This window comes from Lates calcarifer, linkage group LG14, assembly GCF_001640805.2.
Source record: "Lates calcarifer isolate ASB-BC8 linkage group LG14, TLL_Latcal_v3, whole genome shotgun sequence".
NCBI classification, from domain to species: domain Eukaryota; kingdom Metazoa; phylum Chordata; class Actinopteri; family Centropomidae; genus Lates; species Lates calcarifer.
Genome location: NC_066846.1, coordinates 11,827,234 through 11,846,625, shown reverse-complemented (window position 1 = coordinate 11,846,625; position 19,392 = coordinate 11,827,234). Strand labels below are relative to the sequence as shown.

Sequence of the window (19,392 nt, the reverse complement as noted above, 5' to 3'; positions counted from 1 at the left end):
GGTGGAGGGCAGAGAATGAAAGTGAGGGGGGTTGTGAAGAAAAAGAGGGAAGTGGGAGATATAAATACATAGAGCAAAAGGAGGGGAGAGCAAGATGTGTCACTCCCCCTCGAGTGTCTTCTTTTCAGTTCCTCTCCTCCACTTAAAATTTACTGGGAGGCATGGGGAGAGATGGATGGATTCAAAGAGGGAGAAGGCAGCAGAGATGGAGGAGTGTGTCGCTGCCCACTCAAGGGCAAAGAGCACCTTGACAGCCTTTCTTACAGAAAGACTTCTCATGTCAGCCTCCTCCTCTCTCTCTCTTGATTTCTGTCCTTTTCTGCACTCCTCCGTCTCGTTTACACTTTCATTTCCTGTCAGATTATTTCTTCCCTGCCCCCCCGATGGCTCTCTTTAGTTGTCATATCCATATTTTAACCAAGAAATGTATGAAAATCAGAAAACAAAGTGTGACAAGCACCCACACTTAACAAGAAAGAAATAGTAATCTCTGTCTTAAGTCCAATCTTGATCTTGAAAAGGAAAGTTTGACAGCTGTAATTCCATCCATTATAATTATGGGCTAACAGTCTGCTGCTGAAGGTCGTGTGATATGATTGAAAGCTCTACAGCAGCTACTAAATGGACCTGGCTCTCAACTCTTTGCTTTATCTTTAAAACCGAATCTGAGTTTTACCCAGGTTCAGGCTCTTGGTGTTCCACTGGGCTTTGTGGAAGCCAAATGGAAGCCCAAGTAGCATTATATCACTCTTGGTGTTGAGGTAAGGCTTACTGTAAACCTCGATCTTGGTTGTATTTATGTTTCTAAATATAGTTAAAGACTTTAGGTTCTCATGTAGATAAGGGATCCTCTCTCTTGGGCTTATGAAATCCACCGCTTAGCCCTTTTTAATTGCAGCTGAAAGGACAGTATCATCTGCAAACATGAGCATTTTTACTTCTTGGGTAGTGACAGAAAATAGAGATGACGAAATGGAGAGGAGTGAAAGAAATAGACAATTAAGGCTGAGAGACAGAGAAGCCTGAACAAGAGAGGAAAAACTGAGAGGTAAGAAGTAAAGACAGAAAACAGGAACAGCATGAGCGTCGAGAATGAGAGGAAAAGACAAGTAACCCAATAACAAAGACTCTTGACATAACAGAAACAGAGAGGAGAAAATGAAATAAACAATTATTATGATGCTGTTGAGCAACACATGCACAAACATACAACGTAAATACAGGGACTAGTCAATGTAAGGGACACCCTGACACACACACACACACACACACACACACATACACAACACACAGATGTAATCCATCTTAATACCTCAGGGTGTGAGTGAGGGGATAGAGGAGGATAACTGATCGTCTTATAGCTTGACATAATCACAGCAACTGGGGATGATGTTGTTACTGTCTGTGTCTGTGTGTGTGTGTGTGTGTGTGTGTGTGTGTGTGTGTGGCCTACCCTAATTTGTACACAGACACACATCAAATCAATCTTTTGCTGGAGAGCATATGCCAGGTATTTACAGTAGAATTAGCTTGTGAGAGCTGCTCACCTTGCAGCTTTGTCTGCACCTTTTAGCACAACGTACATGACACAAACACAAACTCACACACCGACATAATCACACACATGCACATGCACACATGCCTGTAAATCACAAGTCTGTAAGTCAAAGAGATTTTATCCTTGCAGTTTATTTGACAGAAGAAAAGCTTTCATAGGTTTGGAACAAATTGTACAAAACACAAGCTCATACACACACACACACACACGTTGTTGACATATTTGCTTCTTTTCAGTTGCTCACTGTTGATTATGTTATCACTGAATAAAAGCCAAGGACTTCTTGCCTCACCTTGTGCTGAATTGGATGTTGTGTAAGCCAAGATGTGCGTCATCTGCACATTGTGCAGAACTGTGTGACTTCAGCTTGTGTCACTTGCTGCAACAGGTATCGTTTTAATTTGACTCCATTTCTGGGATTTTATTTTTATTGTTTTAACCATCATTTCTATCAATTGTGTAGTACTCACTGAGTTACAGCAGGAGAGTAAATTAAAGAAGTGATTCCCTTGTTGAAACAAATTTATTTTAAAGAGAAAACTAAGTTGAATGCTAAAATTATCATCCAAACTGCCTGTTGCTCATGCACCTCACAGTTTGTGCAATAAGGGATTTTTACTCACATTTTACATCCAAATAAAGGTTGTTTTTTTTTTGTTTTTTTTTTTGATGAAGATGCACAGAAACATTTGCATTCATTTGGAGTCATGTCTCTGTCCACCCATGAATTTAAGTCCAGTATTCACTCTCCTTTGAGCTCTGTTTTGGTCTCCACCAACAACTAAGGGATATATCTGGCTCATTAGCTGCTAAATTCTCCTTTAACAAGAGTTGTTTTTTGCAGCAAAGGCAGTGGAGATGATCCAGAACAGTAAAGTTGCAAATTAGAGAACCAAAACAATTAGCTGAAAGATGATAAATCGCTCGAGTCAAGTGATTATTCTTATTGGGTTCATCATTATGAAACACCTCTCTCATGTATAAGTGTCATACAATGCATTTTTAATCTCTAATGCTTTGAGTGTTTTTGTGTCATGTATCCACATGTTTTGCAGCACAGTGTGCGTCAGTATATGTTAATGTATGTGCACAGGCCTGTGTAAGTGTATGATTCCCATCTGTGTCCTGTCCCTATAGTCTTTACATAATATTTCATTACCATTAAAACCTGCTGAGCCCTAACAGATGTAGGCATCATCAATCCTATTGGTCTGTATGTGACATGCAGGAAAACAGACGGATGGAAAGTTGCCTTTAAGGTCTTTTGGTCTCACAGAATTAGATTCTTAACATTTTACAGTCTGTTGTCCAGAGTCACCCGCTATGTAATTTAATTCAGTGTGGTTTGCTTTCGAGCAGAAATGTTCAGTGTTTCATTTGGCTTTCACTGCCTCGTTCAACTGCGTGATTAGACAGTTTCAGCTGCCCGCAAGGTTCAATCACAGCTCGTGTTTATGTGATTGGATCAGTATTGGATCTGTGAGTCAATGTTCCCATGAGTCAAATCGCAAAATATGAGATTATAATAAAAACACAGTAAATTTATCTCAGGATTTCCAGCAAATAACTAGAATGAGGCTTCAAGAAAACCAACTAAAGAACTGAACAAGAATCCAACCTTTATGTTCAGAGTTGTTTAAATTCTTCTGTCTCAGCTACCAGTGAGGGTGAACATTAATAGACATTTAGTCGTCATCAGCGAGTCCAGCGTTTATCCAGACGGAGCTTTTGGTCTCTGCTGCTTGGTACCACAGCAACCAAGCTGTGAAACATAACATCAGTTCTCATAATAATAGTCCTGGTATAACAAAGTGCCAATTTGACTTTGTTTGCCGGTAGCACAAAACAGAAAAGTACAGTGATTTTTCAGTAATAACTGCACAAATGGTACTTGATGCCATGTGAAAGAAGGGAAGAGAGGAAAGAGGTAAAATTCCAGAGGATTTCTGGAGTGAATGAAAGGCTCATTGTGATAAAACCACCTCTGACACTTTAAGCTGCAAAGTATAAGCTGGTGAAGCTGGGGGGGGGGGTCAATCACACACACACACACACACACACACACACACAGACACATAGTCGGCCAGAAATTCCCACAATCAAGAAAAAGAAAAAGAGGGATTTTAACAAACAGGTTAACAACAATAAACAAACAAAAGAAGCTAAAAACCAAAGAGGTCAGCTAACTAGCTTCCTGATTAGAAATGCTTACACAGCAGCCAATAAAAATCAACTAGCCGTGTATTACTGGCATTAGCAGCACAACTGGGACATGTGCTTGACCAATCAGATTGCTCTGATGAAAACTCCCCGTTACATAAACACCCAAACCTGAGTGCACACACACACACACACACAAAGACACATTATGTACCAAAGCCACAACTGGACACCATCTGGTGTGCTGTACATAGTCCAGCAGGAGAAGTATTGTATTTACATTCCACGATGGAAAGTCGTGCTTCATGGGAATTATGGGCACAGCTGGAACACCTCTTTGACCAGTCCCAGTGCTCAAACAAAACCATTTTATATTTAGTTTGGTTCAGTGTTACACAGCAATATTCAGTATTCCCTCTCAGCTGTAGCAGCTTAAACAGTATTACGTATGTGTGCGTTCCTACATGTGTTTGCGGGACAAGATGGAGTTTTCGTTAGGTGTCATGAGGGTTAAACCTCAACAGTTCACATTAATCATGTGTCTTGCCCTTAAATGTCACAGCCAGACTGGTGGGCATTAAATTCAACCTCACATCAAGAAACTTGAGTTGAATAAAATATTTTTTCTTGTGTTTTTTTCTCAAGTTTCAAGCAACAAATACTAATGGAAATCTATCTCACTCGACAACAAGAGAGGGCTGAGTTGTGTTACCCATTGATTTCTAAAAAGATACATACGTCTAAAACTGCTACCAAGTGGGGATCCAGATTAAATCGAACACCTGAACTCTCGACTTTTGTAGTGGTTGCACCAGTTGTTCTATAATTCAAACTCGACTAGTTAGAAAGTTCTAACACAGAGAGAAGTTATCACTAAATATCATATATCAATAACTGCCAGGTGTGACTAAATGACAAAGCTAGCCTTAGCTTAATTTACATTTACAAAATCAGTCTAAATGAATCCTTCTAATTCCAAAACACAGATTTATTTATGAATGGCAGATGCACCACAGTCCTGATCCCTTTGTTTTTTTGAGTCTCAGTAGGTTTTCCTCAGGCTTCCTGCTGGTTGAAATCCAGGATGTGGGTTTCCTTCTCTAGCTTTACTACCACCTAGTTACCTCCCATCACGGTCATTTAATTGATGACCACAACAACACCAGATGGCTCAACAGAAAGTTATTGCGTCCTCGATCCTGTCTGGGATTCTCAGCACCAATAAAACCTCTCACTGACCCTCGAGCTTGTTTTACCTGGAACATGAAGTGACTCAAAAAACGCCATGAATGAACATCACATTTTAAACCGATGACAAACTGATCTCTGTTGTTATGTTTGTTTTCCCTGATGTATTAATTCCAATTGTCAGCCACCACATGCAGTTGACAACTTGATGACAGAAATGTCACTAAAAGTGTGTATCACAGTTCACACTCTAGTAATGTAATAGCTCTATTCACTGGAGTCACCGAATACAAACACACACTCGAGCATATTTTACCTTCAGTCTCACGCCTTCGCTCCATTTCTTTCCATCTTTCTCTCTCTTCTTTTCACATGTTCCCTGTGGTGTGAAATCAACTCATCCAACAGTCTCTTTCATTTTCCACAGTGTTACTCACAATGTAGTTCCCCCCGGGGATCACTGCCTTTATTACTTTCACAATACAGAACAGGAAAAGTACTGATTGCTTTGGTTAAACTTGGTCAGGGTGTTTCATTTTGTGCAATCAATTTGATAAATTACCTGCAATACAAAAAAGCTGCCAGCATGTGAATGACAACTTTGAGATTCAAGTTTTTGCTATTGCTACATAGCCAACATTAGCATTAGCTGCTGATTACTTGCCAGTCTGGAAGAAACATTGTGAGTTCAGCATCAGACTTCATTTGTTTCACTTGTGAAGAGCTGACTCCAGCGGCGCTAACTCTCGTTCTGCTCCTGTTTCTCTGTCACTTCTTTTCTTCTACTGAAGTTAGCATGCTAACCAGCTAGCTTCGGCCTGGTCCAAGACGACTTTGAGATAGTGAGTCACTGTAGCGTCCAGTCTGACCTCAGGCAAATATGACAGGATGAAGAATTAGCCCTTAAACTTATGTGTAGCACCTTTAAATGACAAAGAAAACAATAGAATTACTAAATGACAAGGTCAAGTTCTTAGCAAAGACTTATCTTTGCCCTGTAAATAGAGAATTAAGATCTGTTGTGTTGTGCTCACATCCAACACAGATCTCATGAGCTTGAGAAAATAACAGTTTTTAATACCACTGGACTTGAAGTGAATTTGTCTAACAGCTCTTTAAAAAATAAAAAAAATTTGATTGAATTTCAAAACTTAATGCCTCAAGCAGCCAGTTACTCGAGATGTATAACAAGCTAATCAAAGTTTGAGTGAGCAGCGGCACCAAAACACACTCTTAAGGATAACTTTGGGCTCTCGTCTTCCTTCAGGAGTGTGTAGTTAAGAGGAACATTGGCTGAGCAGAACATAAATCAAGGAGAAAACCCATTTCTAAAACCTTTTTTTGAGAGGGTAAAATTTCTCTCTGATTGCCTGTATTACACCGAGCCGCTCCACTCGGCGCGCCCAGAGTACCAATTGTTGTTGTGCTTATGGTGTTGGTGTTGAAGCATCAACTGGGCTTTAATGGAATTTTTGACAGCAGCACAGAGTCCAATATGGACACACACTCTCAAACATAAACACACAAAAAAAGGCTTGACATGGAGCATAAAGTGTTTTGTGCGTGCACTCAAATGCAGCTCACAGGGGAGCTGTTTGGAAGAGACTTCTCCTGTTCCTTCCCTCCCTCCAGTGCTGCGGTGTTATAACTTTTAATCAAAGCAAAAATAAAAGTCAGTATCAGCTGTTGTTTTGTCGGAAGGGGAAGTGAGAGACAGAGATGATGATACAGAGAGAAACTGGCTCAGATGGTGACAAACACACACTCATAATGTGACTACCACAGCAAACAAACAGTAAAGCTTCTTTCACTGCATGAACTCAGAGAAATGTACTGTAAGATGTAGCCATTGTCGGGCAGAGGGTTGCTTTTGCTTGAATGAAAGCTGATCACTTTGGAAATATAAATCCACCACCATGGAATATTTGAAAATGTCTCCGGGCTTCAATCTGTATTTCATATGTGAGTCATAACATTTCAAATGAGTAAAGCTCCCCGGCAGATTTCAGTCCACTTCCCTTAATATTGGGGGAAAAAAACAGCATTTACACTCACTCAAAGCAAACGTGTTTTTGTCAATGAATAAATTATGATGATCGCTCAGAGCGGGCGGACCAGACTAATTGTATAACAGCTTTAAAATATGTCTGAAACAGAGTGTTTTCTGTAAACCTGCTGCTGCATGCATACTTAAGTCTTCACAGCCTTTAGGTAGCGGATTACCATATTGAAGAGTGCACCAGGACTTTTTTTTCTCCTTAAACCAACACATTAGCTGACCTTAAAGCACTGAAACAATTTAACTTATGACAACAGATTATCAGAATGCATCCCCTGTTTCAGCCCAGCTCATGGAAACGTTCCTGATTTGCATTTTCTATCTTAATATCTTTAAAATTCAGTTGTAACCTGTCGTCTGTCGCTTTCCATTTGCGGCTTAATTAATCTCTTTGAGCAGGAAGGTGCGTCTGAGATTCCTTTTCTATGGTCACTTAAAACCCTTTCTCCTTGTGGTTCATTCGCTCTGTACAGTGTGTGTGTGCCTCATGCTCGCTCTCCCTCAGTTGAGTGATACCAGCTGATAAATGTATGGGGGGTTCTGATTAATAGCCAAGAGACCTTTCAGGAAACATAATGAGTTTCTTCTGCTGAAGAGTGTATGTGTGTGTGTGTGTGTCGCACATGGTTGAGTGGTTATGTTTCCTATTTGCAGATGTGTATGTGTGTTTTTTTTTTTGTGCTGATAGCAATGTAAAGGCTCCATTTTCATTACCTCACTTATCGACTCTGACTGACATTTTCCCATTTCTCCGTCTTCACCTCCTCGTTCACTTCCTTTCTCCGCACATTCCTCCTTTTCTCCTCCTCTGCGGTTATGGACACAAATTACACAGTGAGACACCAGCTATAACTTAAAGGCACTAATTAAACATCAATAACCACAGGAGACCACATGAAGCCGGTATCTTACTGCAGCGGTGTCGCTGCTTCTCTCACTTCTCTCATTAAGACATAGCTCCCATAGATCTTATTGCTTCTTGTCATTAAAATGCCAGGGCTGAGGACATTTTTGGAATAAATGTTTTAATAGGAGCTTTGGATCATATCACATCATGGAATTCAAGATGTTCCACTTTTTTCATTTGTTCAGAGCACTTTAAGGACTTAAAAGCTGAGGCTCAGAGTTCACCCATGGCCTTGAAAACACTACACGCTCTCACCACAGTTCATCTTTTTTGGCCTTTAAAGTGGTCAGAAAGAAGGATATTTAAACATCCACAAGTCCATGACAACAGGGCAGAAGTATTAGATATTAGTATTTAGATTTTGTTGTCTTCCTTTTAACTCCAGGATTTAAACAGGACCCTCAACAGGTGATGGTTATTGTATGTGTTTCATATCAGCGTGAGGAATTATTATTTCTGTCCTTTTATTGTTTCTCAGCCCCATCCTACTTGATGACTCCGTCTTTTCATTCCTGCTTTATCTCCATCTTGTTTTATTCAACGCTTCCTTTCTGCTCTCCTTTTCAGTGTCCTAACTTTCCACCTTATTTGCTTCCTCCCTCGCTCCTCAGTCTTTCCCTCTGCTAAAATATAACAGTAGTAAACCCCTGTCATGGTGATCCATTGTTATTCTTCTTCTACACTGCCTTCTTTTACTCCCGGCGCAATCATTCCCTCACATCCATTCATCTCTCTCTCTCTGTCTCTCTGGCTTTGTCATCATCCGTCATTTGTATCCTTTGAATCTTTGAGTTTTTACCCTCTCCTGCTTCCTCTTTTCTCTCCCTCTCTGCGGCGCCTGAAGCTCCGTCTTTCTCTCTCTTCCTGTGTATAATCTCGAGCCTCTCGGCTGATTTAAGGAACGCTCTGTTCTGTTCTCCATTGTGTCTCAGAGCGAACACGCTGCGATCTGTTATCTGTCTGCCCAGTTTTACACGCTGCATTGTAATGCCTTCGACACATCGACGTGCCCACACACACACACACACACACACACACACACACACACACACACACACAATGCTGACACACACTCACAAACACAGAAACAGTCAGACATAAAGCTGCACTTCTCTCTTCCAAACTTAACTTCCCTCCCTCTTTCTTACGCTCCTTCACAGCAGTTGACAGACAGAATATCTTTGAGTTATGATACCACACACTCACCCATCCCCCTCTCTGTCTATGACACACACACACACACACACACACACACACACAGATGGAAGGATTATATGGTATCACATTAGCAGTGCAGCTTTATGTTAATGGCCTTTTACATTATCCAGCAGAGAATAAACTTTGCCTCTTTGACTCTTTAAACACATTCAGCCTTCTGTCTCTCTCTCTTTTCTTTCTCTCCTCCCCCTCTTACTGTACATCTCTCTTTCCCACCACTGGTCTGTCTCTCTTTCTCAAATTAAATTATTGCACGAGCTAATTTCTGCTCTGTTCTCCTGATGTACCCTGTGGTATTTATAGCAAAGCTACTATCAAGCTACTCTATCTACAAGCTATGTCACAACAGGAAACCACCCAGACTGTTAAAGAAGAATAATGACAAATGAGCGAAAACATGTTAAGATAGCTTAGCTAAGCTAACTGAATGTTGGCAGTAGTTTCATATGGATAACAAAGAGAAGATAAAGTGCAGCAGTGTAGATGAATAAATGTATAGCTACTAGCTCATTCCCCTGTTTTGGTTAGCTATGCTAAAATGGCAGTTCGCAGCGTTGCTAAAAATAACCATGCTACTGCCCAACACAGTCATTATGGATACAGAGGATGAGATACATTCATCTGGAAGTATTTCACGTTGTCCAGTCAAAAATGTACATAAAGATACTTTTCTTTTCTATTCCTGTCTGTTTTGTTTTCTCTCATTTTTCTCCATGCCCCTCTCTCTCTCTTTCACCCTCCTCCACTCTGTCTGTCTCTATTACCCCTTATATCCCTTTCTTTTTTCAACTGAATTCAATATTTGCCTGTTTATTGAAAATAAAGCTGCACAAAGTCTGACACTGACTTTCCCTCCCTGCTCTAATGAAAAGTTATGACACTGCAGCTCCAAAATTTGCTCGCCTTGTTTCTCTCTCACGATCTCTCTTCTCATTACCTCTGTGTTTGTTCCTCTCTCTCCTGCCTGCTGCTCACCGGCTCTCATCTGAAGGTCTCTGTGTTCAACTTGAACTCGAACCTTTAATCAGGGTCGGAGTAGAGAGACTCAACAACCTGAATTATTTCTGGGTTAAAGCTGAAAATGAAATAGCTGTAAAACTAAAGTTTAGATATGCTCCTTACAGGCTGGGGTTGTAACTAATCGTGCAACAGTAGCCAATTAAACAAAGGGTGTAAGCAGTTTTACCTGCAGTAATGTGAGGCTCTGAACACCTGTAAATTTGGTATTTTGTTTTTTTTTTAAGTATATTTTCACCTCAGCTAATGTTGATGATATTACCACCATTAATATATTGTGGCCGTGTTGTGCTGAGCCACTTTCTTCCTCCTCTCTGCTCTGAGCTATGAAGCGGCCATATAAATAGAGTTTTATATAGTATGCATGATCCTGCACGCAATTATGAATCTGTTTAATGTTTAATTAGTGTGAAGTCACAGTTGGTGCTTGCTGTATTGAATTGCATTCTAATTAACTGGGTATACTTTTATTTTGTCCTTCCCACGCATTAAAACAACAGTTGCTTGTTGTTATGGAGCTATACATGTTATTAAAAAACAGAATATAAACTCTGTGTGCTGTCGTTTTCAGGGCAGGTCACAGGACGCTGTTAGTTGTAGTCTTATGAAAATAAACATAAATAACACAGATTGAGATTTTTAAGATGGATTTATGGATTCAGCCTTGTTCTATCCATCTTCCTCCATCAACCCCCCCACTCCACCCCTGCACAAACTCCACCCCCTCCATCCATCTTGTCCCCGTAATGGCGCTCCATCTGTGCAGTCCATTAGGTGGCCTCATGGCTTGGTGGCTGCGCTGATGAAAATGACCCATGTGATAGCACAACACGGTCCGTCCTCTGAACCCGCACCACCAAGGTGTGAAAACACCACCACCAGTGTCACCGTTACACATTTAGTTTGTGTTTGTGAATGTTAATATGATCTGAGCATCATGCAACAATATTGCTCTTAAATCCCTCATGTGGACGTGTTCTCATAATGTTTGCATGACATTTAATGAAAGAAAAAAGTAGACGCTGCAGTGCCTCCTAGTTACAGATTTATAAAATATCTGGCTTTTGTAACTTTAGAGACGAGTTTGATCAAAGAATGTGTGACGTGTGAAGGCTACTGTGAAAATTTTAGATGCACTTTTAGATGCAATTCATGTTTATTTTGTTTTTTTTTTTGGTTGTAATTTTACAGTCATTTGCTGATAAATCAATTAAAATTAAATGGAAAGAACATGTGTTTCTAGAGACAATCTCCAGGAGTTGATTTGGTGACACCTGTGGTTACCATGGTAACAGCAAGTACAGTTTAATATTACGACACTTCTGGAGCAGCTGTTTTCTGGCTGATGTCTGTTTACAACAATGGGCAGTTTAAACCCAGGGCGGGAATGGCGGACTCCGCCACTAACAATGATAAGTTCTATCTAGGAAGGTAATTACAGATTATAAATACATGACTGAGGCAGGAGAATTTGCCACCATGAGTAAAGTAAGTGGGGTTTTATTTCATGAGAATCAGAAGGATTTGAACTTTTTTTGTCTCACATACCATTCAACATACATGAGGAATAAAATTTGTAGTGATCAAAGAAATGATAAATAAAGATTAGAAAGTGCTGAATAACAGTTTTAGACTATTAAAATAAAAATAATAAATACTGAGTGAAAATAATTTTTAATATTCGACACTTTTCTTTGCCTCACTAAATCTTAATTCTCTGATTTCACACAGTTGTAATTCATACTTTCTGCCATGTATATATTCCTCCACACTCTATACTTTATACCAATGGGGATAATTTAAGAGTCATCCAGTCCAACCATTTGATTCTGGAGTGTGTTCATTGATGATGAGGTGTTTGTGTTGGATGAAAGAACTGAGGATTAATGGTACATTCAGTTGTGTTGCTGCTGGTGGTGGTGGTGTTGTGTGGGTGAGTGTGTGGGAGTTTTTCAGTCCTTTTCACCTCCGTTTTGATCTGAAATGTTTCACAAAAGAGCATCAAAAGTCAAACTCTCTCCGTTTCTCTCTCTCTCTCTCTCTCTCTCCTCCCTCTTTCTCTGCAGGCAGATGGATGGTGCTGATCCCTCTCTCCGGAGGTGTGGAGTGACAGATGACAGAGGGATTGATACAGCGGGAGAGAGAGACAAGAAGAGCGGTAACGTCGGAAAGGGCCACTGCCGCCGGTAACGGAAAACAGAAGCAAAGGTCAGGCCCATCGATCGGGAGGCGAGGAGAAGTAAGTGACCAGATTTACTGACACCGGGATGACAGGGTTTCTCACTTACTCCCTCTGTCTTTATAACATCTCCTTCTTTCTCTCCTCCTCCTTTCCACTTTCCTCTCTGTTGTTGCAGTGACATTTTCCTGTTTCCTGCTCCCCGTCTTCTGTCATTCACTGTTTCTCTGTCTGGGCCTTCACTTTGTAAAACACACACATTCTCCACATAACACCTACAGCTCAATATTTCTGACTAAAGGAGCTTCAAAGTTGTGCTGCCGATGCAGCACGGTACTTTGTGTAAAGGCTTGTTTCTCACAGCTTTGAAGTTTGTGAAGACGATATACAGATACAGTGTTGTGTTCTACCACAACAGTGACTCAACATACAGTCTCCTGCTACACTTTAAGTGATGTATTTTACCTTTCATGCAGGTGCCCCAGCAGCTTGAAGTGATGCTAGCCAAACAGACAAATAAAATGAATGATTTTTTGATTCTGTTGTTCTGTGCAGTGCAGAAAAGCAGAAAAACCACAAAGGTCAGAAACTTAAAACTTTACGTTTAATCACTTAAAGAGTTGAACTGCATTTACAGGTAACAAGAGCTGTTAACTGTTTAACTCACTTCCTTCTACCTTAGGACACAAATTTATTTACCACCTTGTAAAAAGTGAATAATTTTAGTACAGACCCCAGCAAAAATCACATCATCCTCAATTTGTATTTTTCCCAGTAAAAATCAGACTGTGACTCATATTACAATCTCAATATCTGTCAGAATAATTGTAATATGAAATCAGCATATCGTTGCACATATGTTCGTTGTAGTTCCACATACCTTTAACTGCAGCATAGTGTTAAAATCTGCTGCGCTTATTGTCCCGCAAAGCTAAAGAAGCACATCTGTGTGAGCAGGCAAATCATCTGCTGCTTCAATACAAAGTATTCTTGTCACGCAAGTTGATATTTAATCATTCATGGCTGGTGGTGTTTATGGATATGAAATACAAACCCTTGAATGTTAAGTTTCAAACCACACAGACACAAAAAAGTCAGTTAGTGCTGTTTGCCTTTTTAGGGCAGTCTAATGAGAAGAAAACCCCCCCGATCCCACTTCTCTGCCACCCTCCGCTGTTTTATCTCACAGAGCAGAAATGGCTTAAACAAACCTAAGTGCGGCGGTAATTTGCCCCCGCGGTGAAAAGCGAAGCGGCGGCGGCGACATCTGTGCCTTAACTAGGCTTCAGCGGCGTGATCCTTTTGCGAGTCTCCAGCTGTATCTGTGTTACTCTCTCTAGGACGCGAGGTCGGGAGATGTTTTACAGTCACAACACCAATTATAATCTACAGATGAAGTGATTGGTATAGCCGGGACATGCACTCGCTCTGTGGGCTGCATCTAATCTTTGGTTTGAAACTAATGAACTGTGTGTTTTCATGCCAGGTTTAAGGCTACAACTAGATGATTAAAAGGGGAAAGATAATTATTGTTCGAATAACAAGTTACTGTCTCGTGGAGTCGAGGGGTCGCTCCCATTTTTTGGTCCTTGGCCTTTGTCTTCGGCCCTCTCTGACTCTACCTCCCTCTCTTTCTTTGCCTCTCAATCACTTTTTCTTTATCTCTCCAATCCTTTCGCAATCTAACCTTCCTCCCCTGTCTCTCCTCCTCCTCCTCCTCCTCCACTCTCTTCATCCTCTCTCTCTGTGATGTATTGCTGCTTTATCAGACCAGTTAAATGGCTCGCCTGCAGTGCTGTTTAGTTTCCTGTGAACTCTCCCTGAGAGGAGGAGATAGGAAGCAGCCTGTCTATTACACACCGAACAGTGCAGAGGTGATAACCAGAGACACACATGCACATATACACACATTTAATTCCTCGTCGTCTGCTCTTATTTTAAGTTATTTACACTATTTCCATTTCTAAATCATAGGTTCACTGATTCTCAACCCAGACCTTCGTATAATTTATTCACCATCAGGTAGAATCACGCATAAACCAACCTCATTAATGACTTCAGCTTCACGAAACCACAAAACTCTACTGTTTTACTGAACATATGTTGCACAAAGTCCTGTTTTTTTCCAGCCTAGACATAGCTGAGACAAATAATCAATAAATCCTGATAGAAAACTTGGTTTGCTGCCTCCTTCGAGCGGCTGAAGATATAGACGTGTCTGACGTCTGTTGCTGAAAAAAAGATTTATGTCCCAGTTGGACTGAACTAAAGCCCAGTGAGAAGCTGAGGCAGCATGGTGGACTCTTCAGCACAAACGTTATTGGTGAAGTCGTGTTAAGAGTGATTGGATATGATGGGAAAAGCAGTTTGATATGGAGTGAAAAAGCTGTAGACTTGTAATTATCTGACTTTGTGTCTAGACGTCTATACACACACACACCAAAAACATTCTTACTGTGATAGAAAATTCTTAACTTTAGGGTTTACTTACTGAGCTGTTGTAAAGCCGTCAGTCATATATTACAGCCTTGTTCGACATGTAGAACTTTCCTCAAGGTGTCAGGTGGAATACGGCAGAAAGCTTCAATTGTTATTGCAGAATACATGTTGTTAAGGTCAAGGATGGACCTCCAGACTTCATCCTACAGCGTCTCTGTTCCTGACAAGAAACATCAGACACAGAAGTGGAAGTACTGTAACATTTTTACTGTGTCACAGACTGTTTTAACTAGACCTGTAAGGTAAATGGTTGAAAGCAAAGTGTCTGACATTGATGATGGAAACTGGTTCACATGACATTGCCAATCTATTGGTATTAGATTCTTCTGACTTATCCCTCTGTCTAATCTTAAACAAGTAATTTCCTTTTCTTAAACACTGACGTCATGGTTTATCATTTTGGGAAATTGTCTTTTCCATTTTATTTTTGAGCTATAGGAGAAGATTGACACCACATCTTTGCGTTAAATTTAGCTTAGCTTAGTTTAGCCTAGCTTAGCATAACATAAAGACTGGAGGCAGGTGGGAGTTCAAACATACACATATCAGCACCTGTAAAGCTGATTTACACACACAAACAGAAAGTGATCTTATGGTAGTTTTCTAGCACAGGGTTATTTTTATTGGAAATTATCTGCCTCGCTAGAACTTTATCAAGAATTAGATTTTTTATTTTAGTTTAATTCCTGTAAATATAAAGTTTATCTTCTATGAGTTTCTGTTGTACTTTCAGACACCTTTAAAAGATAAGTATATGGTGGAGCAGCACTATTCAAAACGGTCAGACATGGTGATTAATGTAAATAAATGAAGGATAAGAATAATATGAACAGCAGATTGCAGTGTGCAACCAGCAGATATACTGCACAGAAATCCACAGACAGTTGAAAAGTGCTGATCTTCTCCATTAACTCTTGGCTGAAAAGGTATATTTCCTAAAATGTCAAATTATTCCTTTAACCACAAAGGATGCACATCAGAAACCAGTCATATGAATCATTTCTGTAAAGGTCATACAGTGTGGGTCGTTTTGGAAGAGGCTGCAAACAGCTCGTTATAATTGCCCGTTTTTAGATATGACGTCTTGTTGCAGATAACACAAGTATTCACAGTGTATCTGCCCACACACACACACACATAAATAATCTGAATGAATTATCATGTTTGCACACAATCACACCTGGATGGTTAATTTATGCATACACAGTCATTTACACAAACAAAGACAAATGAATACGCTCACGCACATTGAGATACAATAGATTCACATTAAACAATGCAAATGTTAACATGCCCACACCGAGTGAAGGAATGCAAAGCAGAGGTTTTATTATTGTGGTTATGTGCAATGAGTGGAATATGCACTCACACAGTCAGCCTTTTCTATTCTGCTTGTATTATCAACGCCCACTAAACTATCTCAGCTGGAGGCCTGAGTCCGTCTGGAGATGTGCTGGCTTTTTATCTCCAACACACTCACGGACACACACACTCACACAAAGAAGGAAACGCACAAGGAGGCACACACACACCCCTTCGCTTTTCATTCTTAAACATGTGCCCACTCATTCTAAGAAAAAATGTTTCCTTGGTTTTCACAGTTTTTCACACTCTGTATTACTGCTTCTTAAGACATACTCTATGTGCACACAAGCTCTTACACACTTACTCTGTGACTCTTCCACCTATCCTTGAAGATATTTATGAGGCGCTAAATCACTAAACCATCTGAGAGGTAAGGGTGAATAGAGAGGACAGCCAGTACTTCTGCACACCCAGCACACTCGCTGCAGAGTGTAAACATCAAAGCTTCTGTTTCACTTTATCTTCTTCAGTTTATATTAAAGGACTGTAGTGTGACATTGGTAGTCTTTCGCTCTCCAAAACAGTCATTGGGATTACAGATAATATCATAAATTAGTCTGGTAAAGGAAGAATCGCCGTGAAAAAGAAGGAAAGGAGAAAAATTGAGTTGGTGTGTTAACGAATGGCTGGAGATAAAGGAAGGAATGCAGGAAGGGTGGAAGGGAAGATTTAAAGAAGCAAAAAAGGGCGAGTTAGTGAGTAGGAAAAAAGAAAAGGTGTGGAAAAGTAAGTGAAGACGGAAGAGATGGAAAAATGAAGGAATTTAAAAGCATGAAGGAGGGTACATCAAAGGAAGGAGGGTTCAAGAGATCAATGCAGAGGGAACTGGATGGACAGTAAGGACAATGTAAGAGAGGAACAGTTTGATCGATTGAGACGGATAGAAAGTGTACAAAGAAATTATCTAATCTCTTGTTTTCTTTTGTTTTTGCTGATTCCTTCCACAGAAAAACCTGAATCTCAACTCTGACCTGAAAGAAGAAAAGCCACTTGCAACACCTCGGATACAACGAAGCACGCCACCGAAATTTACAGCCGAATTCAGATATTGAAACCAAAACTATTTAGCGGAAGATCTGGCAGATGGGTGGATACAGCGGGCACCAGCGATGGATAAGAACAATTTAAGCTCTAAAATAGAAACTCTTGGTTACGTTATGAGGTGGATGTAACTAAACATCAGGAAGCAACACTGCATGTTTTGGCTCATCGTATACCTAGAACTCATCGCCAATGATTTATTGGCAAGAAATGGGAGATTCAACCTGCAGAGAACAATTTGAGGCTGTTTACAGCTAGCAAGACTTTACTAGAAAACAGTGTAAACTCCAGAAGACTTGTAGCTAGCTCTTCCCCATCCCCTCTTCCCCATCCCTGTCAGTCCTCACCCCCCAAGTTGTGCCCTCCCTCTTTTCCCTCCCCTGATCCCCCAGTACTGTTGGTTAAGAATCTATTTTGGAGGACACACTTTAAAACCCTTCAAATAAGTCTCTCTCAATGATCAGTGAATCTCTCTCTTCATCTTCTTCTGTCCTCTGCTGGTGAAGACGGTGAATTAAAACCAGGGGAGTGTACCCTCTGTCAACCTTCATTAGGGTAAGGATCACTCTTTGGGATGGGTGGCCCAGCGAGGGCTCTCCTCGGTGGGTTCAGCACCACCACCTCCTCTCTGGAGGTTGGAGGTCGGATGTCTTGGCCAAGCAACAACCCCCTGGACCTCAACCAAACCCTGCCATGGGGGAGTGTCGGAGGTGGAGGTGCTGCAGCCATGAGTGCAGGTCTGGACAATTTCACCCAAGAGTCTGTCACCAGGGCAGTGATCAAAGAGAAAAACTGGCCGGCGCTGCTTATACTCGTCATCATCGCGCTGACGATTGGCGGCAACATCCTGGTGATCCTGGCGGTGTCGCTGGAGAAGAAGCTCCAAAACGCCACCAACTTCTTCCTGAGGTCGCTGGCTGTGGCGGATATGCTCGTAGGCATCCTGGTCATGCCAATCTCCCTAATCAACATACTTTATGGTGAGTCACACGACACACTTCTGTAAGATGTAAAGTTAAAGGTTGTTGATATAGTTTCCAAACAGTACAGCTTTTAGATGTCAATTCTGGTGCAATTCTCCAACACCAGAGGATCTCCAAAGTATATCGGACACATCATCTGGAGACCACGAATGTGCCAGTCCCTCAAGTAGATGTTTAGATATTTCACTGGATACATTAAAATGTTGAACTACTGGTTGCAATAGATGAAAAGCTAAGGACTCATCAAAGTCTAATCTATGGTAGCCAAAAGCACCATAAATATCTGTACCAAAAATTCCTGACAAACCATCCAGAAATTGTTGAGAGATTTCCCTGCCAAAAAAAGTCAACAAATTGGTGGTACTAGACAAAAACTGAGGGGATCACCAAGGTTATTAGGGTTCATGTTCTGGGTACCATGAATGTCTATACAAAATATAGTGGGAAGCCATCAAATAACCGTTGAGATATTTCTTTTCAAAGTCAAAGAGAAGACGTGAAAGTTACCTGCACAGACCTACCTGGCCTACCTGACGAAATCTCTGTCCAGTACAGTGTGGTCCAACCTACTATAAATGCTCGTAATTACTTATTTTATTCTTGACACACAATCTAAACATGAAAAGACAGATACATGCCTATAAATCTACAATCCTGAACAATCCTGACAGCAAATATCTACCCCTGATCTTGAGCACCCACCCACTCACCAGCTGTTGCCAGCACACTGCGACATGTGCCCTGTCATTATTTCAAAACACTTCTCAGTGCAATCATTGAAATGATTATTGCTTCGCACAGACATTGCACACTGTTATTTCGTGACTGATTCAAAAGCCGAAAGGATGCCGAGTTGATAATTGCAATATCATACCAGCCATCAACTGCTGTTCTTGCTTACAGTATCCATGCCAGGATTCAGCATGAACGCCCACATTAGCTTAATAGGATGGCGGGTTGTTTTATCGTAGGCTGTGTATTGAGTTTCTTTTCCAATGTTGAGTAAAAACATTAAATTAAAGAAAGGCCATCTTCCTCTAACATTTGAGCCAGGTCTCTACATTAGCACCACAAAGGAGAGGTACATTTCTTACTGTGTACCTGTAAATGTCACCATCACAGACCTGATCACAGAGCTGATAGTAAGTGAGAAAATCTTTTGCAGAGCTGTAGATTAACAGACGTTGCCCTTTGCAGTTTTCTGTGACAGTAATCCCT

General features: G+C 40.8%; 1 protein-coding gene across 2 annotated transcripts in view; it reads left to right on the top strand.

The window, feature by feature from the left end:
- The window catches only part of htr2cl1 (5-hydroxytryptamine (serotonin) receptor 2C, G protein-coupled-like 1), a 110,459-nt gene that overhangs the window by 68,618 nt on the left and 22,449 nt on the right, over positions 1 to 19,392 (top strand). For both annotated transcript variants that reach the window (XM_018674078.2, XM_018674079.2), the window contains 2 exons: positions 12,174 to 12,346; positions 17,098 to 18,171. In XM_018674078.2, the coding sequence (XP_018529594.1) occupies positions 17,766 to 18,171 (406 nt within the window). In that variant the 5' untranslated portion in view covers positions 12,174 to 12,346; positions 17,098 to 17,765. The remainder of the gene's footprint in view (positions 1 to 12,173; positions 12,347 to 17,097; positions 18,172 to 19,392) is intronic.